The sequence below is a fragment of the Acromyrmex echinatior genome, chromosome 17, assembly GCF_024713525.1.
Source record: "Acromyrmex echinatior isolate Ae372 chromosome 17, ASM2471352v2, whole genome shotgun sequence".
Lineage (NCBI taxonomy): Eukaryota > Metazoa > Arthropoda > Insecta > Hymenoptera > Formicidae > Acromyrmex > Acromyrmex echinatior.
The window spans coordinates 1,835,521-1,848,950 of NC_141868.1; the positions used below are offsets into that span (position 1 = coordinate 1,835,521).

At 25.9% G+C, this 13,430-nt stretch overlaps 1 protein-coding gene across 2 annotated transcripts; it reads left to right on the top strand.

Annotated features, from left to right (window-relative positions):
- Window positions 1-772: 772 nt before the first annotated feature.
- On the top strand, window positions 773-13,105 carry LOC105152103 (gastric triacylglycerol lipase). Of its 2 annotated transcripts, none has more exons than XM_087414947.1 (9): window positions 773-1,744; window positions 5,298-5,605; window positions 6,049-6,247; window positions 7,015-7,129; window positions 8,738-8,990; window positions 9,381-9,539; window positions 9,720-9,804; window positions 10,699-10,841; window positions 11,183-13,105. In XM_087414947.1, the coding sequence occupies exons 2-9, from the start codon at window positions 5,402-5,404 to the stop codon at window positions 11,336-11,338; spliced, it is 1,314 nt and encodes a 437-aa protein (XP_087271073.1). In that variant the 5' UTR covers window positions 773-1,744; window positions 5,298-5,401; the 3' UTR covers window positions 11,339-13,105. The 2 variants fall into 2 exon arrangements, with proteins under 2 accessions (XP_087271073.1, XP_087271074.1); XM_087414948.1 differs by having other exon boundaries at window positions 783-1,744; window positions 5,531-5,605.
- The last annotated feature ends 325 nt before the right edge of the window (window positions 13,106-13,430 follow it).

The window sequence follows — 13,430 nt, forward strand, 5'->3', positions numbered from 1 at the left end:
CACATGTAAACTTATAGACAGTTTAAATAAGTTTAACGAAATTAAAATATTATTTCACGTGATATGAATACACAAGATAAGAAATAAAGATTAAGCGTGGATCTTTACTGCTGAAGCAATTCCATGCGAATTTATGTATACCACAAATCGAGAGAGTAATCACTTAATGTAATCGTGAGGACAATATCTCCGAAGTCATTATAAAATTTATAGAAATTCTTACGTATAATCCGATAATTACCTATACAATTATGAGAATTGTGTAACATTAGATATAATCGTTTACTTTATCAAATGATTTCATATGTAGTGAAGAAAATTATTTGTCAGATGAAATCAAATGTAATTTATGGGATAATATTGTGGGACAATATTTCAGCTAGTGATTACTTCCTCGCCACAAATCTAATCCTTCAAACTGCGCGCCAAATTTATTTTCGGACTTGAAACACCATCCTAACACAACTAGAGTAGTAATAATGTTCATATAGGTTTTTATAATTTTTATATTCTTTAAATAATTTAAAATCTGTAAATAATTTTATTACCTCGGTTGCGAATCAAACCAAGATCTCATTCCGTGCGAGAAAAGTATAATTAATTTCTGTTAATTAATTTCAAAATAATGTTGAATATTATTTAGAATCAATGTCTGCCTTTTGATTTAAAAAAATCTTTCAGAAATTGGGAAGTTACTTTATTAAAAATAATTTGTTGTTATTATCTATTATTGATTTTAAAAAGTAACTTTTCGTTATTGTTACTCAAAAAGTACTCTCTAAAACTTTAAAGTGAATTGTTACTCTACAGAGTGAAATCTCACTCTTAATGATTGAAAATTAAGTCGGTCTTTTTCAAGACTAGCTCAATTTCATTCTTTAGAGTGAGATTCTATTCAAAAGAATTTGTAACAGTTGACATTTGTAATGAATCATTATAATTTCCGTTACTTTTTTACTGAATTTTGATGATCCTTTTTTTAAAGTGGCATCCGATTATCACTAATTGACCAATTTAACATAGGCTATATAATTTTTTTAAAGGGTTTTCTACAATAAGTCATTAAGCTAAGCTTAAGCCTTAAGTCACAAGAAAATGACTAATCATTATTTTTCTAACATACATTCAATTATGATGTCAATTTCTTACGACTTAAAACTCAAAACTAGATAATATTGTAGAAAGCCTATAATAGCTGTAGTTAATCGAACACTCTTTCTTCTTTTAAAATTTATACATGCACGTTCATTACATATGTATATGTAAATAATGTCGTTAGTTGATTATTGCTGCAAAAGAATAATTGTAATAATAACGTCGCAGGTAACGCGTTACTTGCCATCCTTGACTTGTTGTACGATGTCAGAGAAAATTTATAAGATCTCAGTGATATAGACGCACATAATCGTTAAAGAAATGGGGATAACACAATGGTAACAATACAAGTGGGGTCGATACATCTATAAATGTTCTGAACGATGTTTAATAGACAATGGAATGAACAAGCAAGAGATTGCTGATTCTAATTGCTCAACGTATCTGTATCAAAATATATTGTGTTATAGCGTCAAATCTATGGAAATTTGATATTATTTGGAAATCAGTTTAATAGTGAGATATTACTAAAATTTTTTTTATCTAAAAGAATTTTTCTTGTAATAATTAAGAACAAATAGAAAATTGTAATCATACAATACAAATCGTACAAATTTCATCAACATCAAATATAGCGAAAAGGACATCAGTAAGTACAACCGGTTTCTAACCCATTATGCGTTAGTGCGTATACATATACAATGTGTGTGTGTGTGTGTGTGTGTGTGTGTGTGTCCCGCGCTATATCCAGCACCCATTTGTACAAAACGTCCACGCATAGAATCCTTCAAACTTTTAAACCGCGCGATACGAGCAATCATTGTTTAATACCAATCGATAATCGCGGACGTTTAACATGACTTTGTACTTCCAGCGATTCGATGAAATTATTCTAACGCTATTCCCACGCAAGAAACTCGCGTATTCAATCGAGAGCAGCTTGCGCTATGAGATCAAGAACAAACATATTTTATTGTTGTTATCGGTGCCTATCCCTTAGAAGAAAAAAGGTTCGATATGATCAGAATTCTTAGTACATGTGTCATTGTTTCACTTAGGTTTGACGGCGGTTACATTAAAAAAAAAATACTAGCTCGCATGTTTGTAAAGAATAAATAAAATTCTAGATTGGATACACTATCTGAAAAACTAATTTTTTTTTTAAAAAAGATAATGGGAACAGACAGACTTTATTGCTGTTGTAGGTCAACATAGATAAAAAAAGTTTTTATTGATTTCATTGACGCACTTTTCCCTTCTCTCGGACTCCAGTGTCTGTGATGCATTCCCCTCTCTGACTCCCACACACGCACTAACACATAGTGAATTAGAATCCCTACTTTTATCCTACTGACATCAGAGAAGAAATTTATAAGAATATTCTCAGATAAACACATGAAAATTAAAATATTAAAAGTTTGTAGACTATTATTTGCGCAATATTAACCGCACTATACTTAGCTTATGTTTTTCCTTACCTTCTTTATATTTGACGCATTCAGATGTTACGTAGTTAAATATGTGAATGGTTAAATCATCGTATATACAGGGTTGGCCATATTCGACGGAAAGATGTTTTTTTTTCAATCATGGGAAACGTCGTTACTCGATCTAACATCTCTGTCAAAAGTTACAGTGTTGCCAGATCTTTCCGTCGAATATGGCCAACCCTGTATATATTGACATAATATACAAATAGATATGTAAAAATTATTTTGTATATAAGAGAAATTAATTTATCAATTGATATATAATTAATTTATTTTTGTGCAAGTAATTGAAATAATATCAACTACAATTTTTTAAGTTTACAGCAAATAATATTATTTATAATAATATTATTATAGTATAAAAAATTATAAAGCAATTATAATACAAAAATTCAATTTTATATATAAAGTTTTCATGTATAATTACATATATGTATGTAAAAAATTTTAACATACATATATTCACTTTAAAAAAGCGATACACTAAAAATTTAAGAAAAATTTTATGATTATTCATAACTTTAATTTATTAATTAATGAATTAATGAATAAAAATATGAATAAAATTGTAAAATGAAGTTTCAAATATCTACTTTAAGGTTATTTGAATGACAATTAAATGTTCTGATAAACAAATGTTCTGTCATTTTTTTTAAATGGCAGGTGAGAAAATGCAAAATTGATAATCGAAAATCCGAATTTGTAAGATACAATTCTGATTAGTCAGTGTTACTTTAAAAAACTTTGTTACTGAGTTAGATGCGATTATTTTCCGCTGAGTTATTTCAAATTTAATTAAAAAAGCTTTTTTTCAAATTTGCCGTTTGACCATTGAAAAGTTTTAAAGTCTTTCTTTCTCTCCCCCTCTCTTTCATGTAAATTTTGGGTTGCGACATCTAATTCATGCCATGCATCATCGCAAAAATCTTTCATTTTTCACAAACAATTTTGCATTTTCTCACTTTATCATCATTTTGTAAAAATGGTTAAGCATAATTACCCTTCAAATATTTTTAAAGTGAATATTTGAAGCTTTGTTTTGCATTTTTATTAATATTTTTATCTTCATCATTTACCAATTTATGATTATTTAAAATTCAATAAGTTTTTCCTAAATCTTTAAATTGTATCGCTTTTTTTTAAGAATGTGAGTATATAATATAATTTTTAGAAGTTTCAATTAAATATCATACCTATATATACTTCGAAATAAACTATCGAATTTTATTCATAGTTAATATCTATTACTCGTTTTTAAAATCTGTTTTTATTTCTTGCATCGCTTGTTACTTTTTAAACACGTTTTTTCAACTATACACGGGATATAGAGCAACTTCAATCAATGATAGAGTAGATTTGTTTAAACCAAAATGTTGTGTAGAATTATGTAATTGTTATTTCTAATTTACTTTGCCACTCCATATATTAAAACAAAAGATTAATAACTTTGCAGTCTATCGAAGGTACAAAGTATCGTCCCATAAAAAAAAAACCTTAGTTTTATCGACATATATGTACATCTATTATTGCATGCAATTGTTATAGATATAAAAATTAAGCAAAATTTGCTTGGCATCAAATAAAAACAATTACATTATTAAATAGCACAATGTGAACAACAATAATTAAACACAACGTATCTTTACGGTAAAAACAGCTTTTATTTCATGGCCAATATTAGCAAATATTACATACATGACATGCAATCTACAGGAATGTAGACCAATATTTAGCGACCAATATTTGTGCGTTAAGTTATGCATGTATGTATGTACATTAGCCATGTCTGAAGCCGCCTTTAAAAAATGTACGGATCAGTTCGTAGTCACAGTTTGTTACAGTCAGATAGAACTGTGTATACGTATATGTGAACTGTAAACTATTAATATCTGTATTAACAAATACAAGAGAACAGATATAATCGAATAAATAAATTAATTAAATTGCCAATTTGCAATATTTGTTATACATCAGCAGCAGCAATGAACGAGAATACTAGCTAAATGGACAAAGTTTATTTGTTTGATGTAATTGATTATTCAGTATTAGAAGTTTGATCGATTTTCTTTAATAAATTCGATTGTTGTTTGAACATTGGTTGAATGTGTCAGTGAAATATTGTGAAATTGCACGTAAACTTGAGATTTCGTATGCGTTACATAATGTTCGATTATCGTTGTAAGACTGTGTTTCTGCATATATGTATATACGTGAATAATATGTAGATATGTATATAAAAAATAAAATTTATTGGATTATAATATAAACTGTTTGGAATAGTCATAAAAATTAGAAGTCATAAAACAATTTATACAAAGACAATTAATTTTGAGAAAATATTAACTTTAAAAATTGATTTTATTTTATTTTATTTGAATTAGATTAATGATATCGTAGATATCGATTGACTTTAATCGATGAGTAAAATATGTCTTTCTTTAAATGATTTTATTAGATTAATTTAATAATAATCAATTAAAGTTTTAAGTTTTATTTTTACTTTTTGCAAAGTAAATTTTATTCAGTTAAACAAATAACAAACTTTCAGAACTTTTTAAATAAACCTTATAAATTCTAATAAATTTATCATTTAATTATTATGTAAAAAATTGAAAATTAAAATACTCTAAAATTTAATAAATTCTTTGATATTTACATTTAAAAAAAAATGAAAAACAAAAAAATAAGGGCTAATATCAATTGCATTTATAGATTTCTTGAAAACGAAGACAGATAACACACGCACACAAAACTTATATTAAATAATATCAGTTCTTACAAATCGTAATTTACAATCGCGGATATTGACAGTAATAATGACAATGGGCATGAAATTTGCTTCCATCGTATTTATATTTACTGTAATGTTGCTGGAATCAAAACTAAATGTCCATGGACAGTCGATATCCATTCCGAAATTTATACTCAACTATATGTTTCCTAAGGATCCTCATATAGTGAGAGTAAGGAAGCCAGAAGACATTAGAACAACAATGAATAACGTAACTACATTGGATTTTGTAAGTGCGAGTTTGATATTCCCAATATCATCCCATTAAAAATATACTTAGGAAAATAATAGCACAATTAGAAGATTAATTATTTATACAAAACAAAACTTTATTTCTAAAAAAAATATTTTACTATATATATGATTATCTTTCTATTCTGTATTACAGAATGTTTCAAAAAAGATTTTGAGATTGATAATACTCACAAAACTAAATTTAAAAAGTTTAACCAATGTAGATAAAAAATTAATTAGTTAAGAAATTAATGTTTATAACAGATAAAAATTTTTGTTTTAGAAATGCAAATTAATTGCATACAATTTAAAATGTTGCATAAGAAACGTCTTTTTGTAAAAAAAATGTGTTACGTGTAAAATAATTGAATCAGATTATTTTAAACTCAAATATCAAAAATTTTAAACTTTTCTTTAACATTCTATATGTCTATGCAGCTCGGTTTGGTAGAGAAATATGGTTACACCGCTGAGGAACATTACGTTACAACGGAAGATGGTTATAATTTGGTGATACATAGAATAACAGGAAGTCCTCTATTTAAAGGTCAACAGACAGGAAAAGTTGTATTTCTTCAAACTGGTCTTTTTGGCACATCGGATTGTTGGGTATTGATAGGTGCTGGCAGAGATCTTGGTAAGTGATTGTCAATATATGATGTATTGGTTATTACTAAAGGCATCTTAAAAATAAATTTCTCTACCATAGGAAAATAAAATAAAAGATAGAACAATCATTAAACTTTTATTAATTTGAACCTTAAATTATTTTTCAACGTAGTTACCATTGATATTTAAGCACTCTCTATGTGACATTAGTTTTTTGATATCGTACAATGTTGTAAAAAAAAACGTGCTCTCTTAAAATCTCGAAATTACAATTTTATTCCAACCTTGACTTCATTATTGTTGTCAAAACTTTTACACTTAAATATTTTTTAAGCGTAGAAAAAAAAGTGAAATTACACCCTGTATATATATATATATATATATATATATATATATATATATATAGAGGTGTACCATTTTAACTATATATTTAAACTTCTCGAAAAGTATAAAAAGACCTTTTACTTTTTTTCAAAGCATTAATAAAATATTTCTTTTATTAAATACTTTTTAATTTTAAGCCTGGGAAAGTATAGTAACACATGATCACGTATGATCATATATTTGAAATATGTTAAAGAAGCTTTAGTTAAAAAAACGTTAACAAAATGTCTTACATTCTAAGAAAATAAATAATATACTCATTATAATAAATAAAAAACATTTAATAGGACATTATCAAGATAAATATACTGATAAAAAGGAAAATATCTTTATCAGAAATTATTACTATTAATAATTAATTCAATAATATAATGGAATTAATTATATATCATTAACTATCTTATGTTACAGCATTTTTATTAGCTGATAAAGGATATGATGTATGGCTTGGAAATGTCAGAGGAACTTCTTATTGCAGATCACATGTAAAATTATCTCCACGAAATAAAGAGTTTTGGCAATTTAGGTAAAATTATTTTATAAATACTATACTTATTGTTATAAAGAATTTTTTTTATTAATTTCGACTTCTCGTTATTTTAATTATTATAATGCGGCAATCACACTCACGAATGTAGTACAAATTCGTCGCGTAGTTGCGTTCGCGATTAATATTCTACAGTTTTCGCAAATAATAACAATTTGATACTCAAACTAGACAACGCATCAACTGATCTCACCAATTACGCTCTCAATCTCAACTCTCTCGTGCCTGGCGCCCAATTATCAGTGTTGTATTTTTGAAACGAAACTCAACACTATTATCGCGGATACGTGCGATCCCTCCGATCTAAAAATCGACGGCTTTACAATACATTACGCTCATCTCATGGATGAGCTCCTCCTAATCGAGCTCTTGTTAATGGGCCTCATCAAAATGTCGTCCTGTGTCCTTTTACACATCCGTTACCTCAGATTGCCATAGCACAAATGTTGGAGCAGATGAAAGGAATACATGGTGTTCTCAGACTGCTCAGTTTGCAAACGTCTCTCTCTAAAATTAGCGCTCTTTGTCGTTTCTCTACTTCTCGTTTCTGCAAGGCCTACAACTGTGAAACGCGAAACATGGAGCGATATTCATAGTCCGTTTTTATTTTAAAACTATCTTAAATATAATGTCTTAAGATGTTGATACAGTCCACGAATTTACTTACTTAAGATATCTTAAGATTGACTTAAGACAGTCTTAAATGTAAGAATCGACTATGAATACTCACCTCTTCATGACCTTTCGCGTCATGAAATTGGTACTGAATCTTTACTTGTACGGCTCATAAAAAATTTACAAATAATGCTTATTAACAATACACAATAACTTATAAAATGTGTTTATAAAGTTTTATTAAGGAATAAGAATAATAAATATGTATATGAAGTAATAGATATAATAATTATAACACTCTTCCTACATATATTACAAATGTTATAATATGAGGTACATACACATTTCATGTAATGTGTTTATTGTATTTAATTTATTTCACTAAATCCAATCTGCGTATTTTGTATGCTTTGGGCATAAATTCCGTTAAAAATTCCGTATATCCCAAATACATAGGGATATATAAGAGAATAAATTAAACATAGAATTCAAAAGCAAAGCACTTGTATTTTGTTATGCAACATGCTTTATTCTTCTACGCTTATCGTATAATCAACATTCTTTTATGCACTCTGCAGATCATTTTGTGTAGATTATAATTTATGACACTATCTATTACCGTGACAAATCAATTTAATTCACAATAATTTCAATATTAACAGTAAAAAAACTGAAATCATAACACTAAACAACATAAAGGCATGTAACAGTAGTTGCGTATATACCGGAGTTATCCTTTGCTTGGCTTCTCCTATGATTTCTAGTTAAAATTAATTTTTTCTTAATAAAAAATATAAAAATTTGAAATATTGTGTAGATGCATTGTATGCGTGCGTGCATGCTTGCGGTTCGATATTTTTATTTAAAAAAATTAATCATAATTGAGTAAAAAAATTTGTAACAAATATTCGATAATTTTGCAGCATAACAAAGGTAATAGAAGAGAAAATAGAATTTATTTTTATTGTCTAGCTTTCACGAGATAGCAATGAGAGATCTACCGGCTATGATCGATTATACACTTGATCATACAAAACAAAAAAGTCTGTATTTCGTCAATATTTCGATGGGAAGTACTATTTTATTCATTCTTTTGTCTTTGAAACCCGAATACAATGCAAAAATAAAGTTGGCAGTCTGCCTTGCTCCGATCGCCTTTTGGAATGAAGCATCTCCTATAGTACAGTATATTGCTGATACGATACACAATATTAGAAATTTACAGGTAAGATAATAAAATATTTTAACAGAAATAAAGATTTATTTTATATATATATATACATATATATACATATATAAAATAAATCTTTATTTCTGTTACAATATTTTATTATTTTAAGAATTTTTGCGGAGACGATGAAATTGCTGTATAAATGTAGAAGAAAACCACTTTGTAGAGAATAATGATTATATATGTATTTAAATTAAGTAAATATTCAAATTTTTATAGATCTAATACAGTTTCTTTTTGATGCATAATTATTTTAATATTTTTTTCTTTGTATTATATATATGCATGATATCTGGTATAGTCTTTATTATTCTTGTAATTAATTCTATTGTAAAGACTATTCTTTATTACATTCTTTATATTTTCTTTATATTTGTTTATTAGGAAATTTTAGATTTCAATGAAATATATGAAGTATTTGCCTTAACATCAACGACCATTATGATGGGAAGAACACTGTGTGCAGATAACACAATTACTCAGGCTGTTTGCGTTGCATCAGTGTTTCTGTTGTCTGGAGCTAATCCATCGCAATTAAATATTGTACATTATACATGTATAATTTAGTACAATTTTGCTAGTTATAATGCTGTTTGTATATTTTTTTAAAGACTAAAATTAGAAAATTATTAAAAATCATATAAAGTTTCTAAATTTTAATATACAACAATTTTTATATATACAACAAATCAAAATCGTTTCTAATAAAACCATTTATTGCAGACAGCATTTCCGGAAATATTATCGAATTATCCGGCTGGCAGTTCCGTGCAAACATTATTTCATTATAACCAAAATATTATTACAAGTGAGTGTTCTTTTTTCTTTTAAACATATAACAATATAAACTATTATGTCAATTATTAAAAAAAAGTGCGTTAATCATATCTAAAATGTTTTTTAATATTATCAGTTATATTTTTACTATTTTGTCTTTATTAAATATACACTGAAAAAAAATTTTGTATATTCAAGGAAATATTATTTGATTCAAGTAAATGGTTGTTTTGTATATTTCCGAAGAAATTTTTTTTTATTATAAAATGTTGCATTTCTTTATGACAAGAAAATATTGACTAATCTTTAAAAAATATGAGTAAAAATATTTTTTTTTAATGAAGTCATTATTATTTATAAATCAGAAATATTTTTGAGACAAATAATTGTTTTTTATGAATAAATGGTTTACTAATTCTAATAAAATTGATGATTTCTTAATCTAGAAAATTTTCTTTCTTTTAATAAGAAATTCAAATTTTTGTTTTAATGAAATATTTTTTTATACTCCACATATTAAATCCAAAAAATGAATTTTTATAAATTGATAAAATAAAACAGTAAATTTGGAAAATATATTTTTAAATTAAAACTTGTATACTTAAAAATGGAAAATTTTAAGAAAATATTTCTCATACTTCAATAAATATTATTTACAATAAGTAATGTATTAGGAATGTTATTAAATATTTACTTGAATAGAATAAAAACAATTTTTGAAAATCACATTTACTTGATTTGAGTTTATTTTTCTCTCAGTATATATTGGTATTCCAATATAGTAAGTTTTTTTTTAAGCACATTGTTCACTATTACGTAATATTTTATTTTATAAGTGAAACTTAAATAAACATAAAATATCAATTCAAGATTTATCATCTTTTAATTCTATATTTATGTAGATAATTAATACTTATTGTTGCAGAAAAATTTCAAGCTTACGACTATGGATATATTGGCAATTATAAGCATTATAAACAGGCTACACCCATAACGTATGATGTTGAAAAAATTACTGCGCCCGTAGCTATATTTTACGGCGGTAATGATTTGCTTGCTTTAAAATCAGTAAGATCACTTTGTCTTTTATATAACAATATCTTTTGATTAAAAAATATAAATTGAAAAAAGAAACAAAATTTTATAATACAATAAAGAAAACCAAAATCGGTCAAAGTTGCATGTTTTAAATAATACATTATATATTCTTTTATTAAATTAATTTATTCCAGATATGACTGAAAACTTTATAAATTACGTATACTATACATGCATATTGTATTTATGGTAAAAATTTTGTTTCTTCAATTTATAGTATTTACATATATGAAATAAATAATCTCTAAAAACTAATTATTTTCTCAAATTATTATTACTAATTGTATCGTCTTCCATATTTTTATTTCTAGACTATTTTCGAATTATATAAGCGTTTGCCGAATGTTGTCCTACTGGAGGAACAAAAATCATTTACTCATTTGGATTTTATAGTAGCCATAAATGTTAATACTTTAGTATACAGTCGTATAATAGAACTATTTCAGGAGTTTGATAATAAGACATAAATAATAAATTAATCTGTGTCTAATATTTCTTCGTTAAAAGATTATTTTCGTATTATATAAAAAAAACATCCACTCTTTATTATTTATTAAAAAAATTCATGTTACATTACTATAAAAAAAAAGCTGCAAATTTGATTTTTTTTAAACAAATATAACAAAAAAGTATTGCTGCTTATCATCGGAACGCTGCTACTAAAAAAGTTTTCTTTGTCTGGAAATATTAACTAAGAAATGTACAAATTTTTTATTAAGACAAAATATAGAGATTTTATAGGGAATTAAGTGGTTGGAATAGACATTTAATAAATAGACCGGAATTAGTGAGATAGTACATTTTCAATAGATATGCTAAAAGCTACGAGAAAGGTGAATGGACAATCGCAGAAAAACAGAGAGAGATGATTTTGGATTATGTATTGAGAGAAGAGGAGATTTGAGAAAAAATAAGAAAACTGAACGTGGACGATAGAATTCGTATCATGTCTTAATAAATAAAAGTATTTATCTTAGAAGTGTTTATTGAGTTTTTCAAAACCGATTTTTTTGATAATGCTTGAGATCAAAAAATATATACGTGCCACGGTTTTTATCAACTTTGCTTTGTTTTCGAATTATAAATTTTTGAAAATATAAAAAAAAATTGAATGATCGCTCTGGCAAATCGGATTCGCGAGATTCGGCTAATTTTTTATTTTTTTAAATATGGTTATATTGTATTTGTTACTTTTTTAGTATATTGATATCATAATATTACTTACAAAAAAATATTCAAATCTTTCTAAATAGTTAAAAAATTAGTTTTGCACATAAAAACTATTACCGGCATGTGCGTTTTAGACAACGATATTTTAAAATGCTCCATTTATTTAAAAGAAAAAGTTTTCTAAATGTTCCCTTGTCAAGTTTTTGTTGAAGAACAAGCGCGATTTAAATTTTTCGGATTTTCAAAAAGTTATAATTCGAAAACAAAGCCAAGATAAAAGCCGTGACAAGTATATTTTTTTCAGCCTCAAGAATCACCAAAAAAATTATGATATTGATAAACTCGATGAGTACTTTAGAGGTTTTCCTTGTTAGTGATGATCAAAGGTATAGCTAGATGGAAGGAGACAAGAGAAAGAGTTAAAAGAAAAAAAGTTATTCGTATGGAAGAAGAAAAGGCAGGAATTTTTCAAAGAAAGAGGAGTAAAGTTATGTGAGATGGAGTTAAAAAAATTTCTACTTTTCTTCTTCTTATATGGATCACTTTTCCCCTCTTATCATTCTTTCTCTCTTATTTTTTTCCAACACTTCCTGGCTATTTTATTTCTTTTTTTAGTAAAACTTTACAGCTTTCTTTCTGCTTTAATATTTAAGAAGTCTTTTATTTTTGTCAACTAAAATTCTACTTTCATGATTTTTTTTTTAATGTAAGTTTTTGCTTAAAATTATCACAGGCAGCACAAAAAAATTTCTTTTTTATTTACAAAAAGATGTATTATAATGACTCAACCGAAAGAAAATTAAAGGCCATCTAAAAAGCACGCCTTCATTGAATTCAGCCTCTATAAATTATCTGAAATCAAAATTTTTGATTTTTATTAATTACATGAATGTTGCTACGGCAGAAACTAGAACGAAATCAATTGCATAAAATTTGAAAATGACGATATGTAAAAGAAAGAGTTTGATTTTGAATCAAAAAATTTGTTATGCTTTTGTTTATAAAAAATCGAATTTTTATTCTAAAAACTGTATAGTTCTTGCATAAAAGTTAGAAAAAACTAAGAGATATCTTTAATATTAATAACGCTATTCCTATATATTTATAATATTGTATATATTGTTATTCTTATAAAAAATAAATATTTATTATGAATAATAAGTTAACACAGTTAAACTTATATCTGTTATATTATTCTTGCAAATATCGTTTTTGACAAAATATCTTATCTATTATTTCCCATCACTATTTTCCCATTCAGAAGTTACATTGCATTTACTATATAAAAATATTTTTGAGCAAGTCACATTAATAAATAATCTGAAAATAATAATTTATTTTTATAAATATTATTTTTATAAATTTTTTAATGAATGTTTGTATTATTTA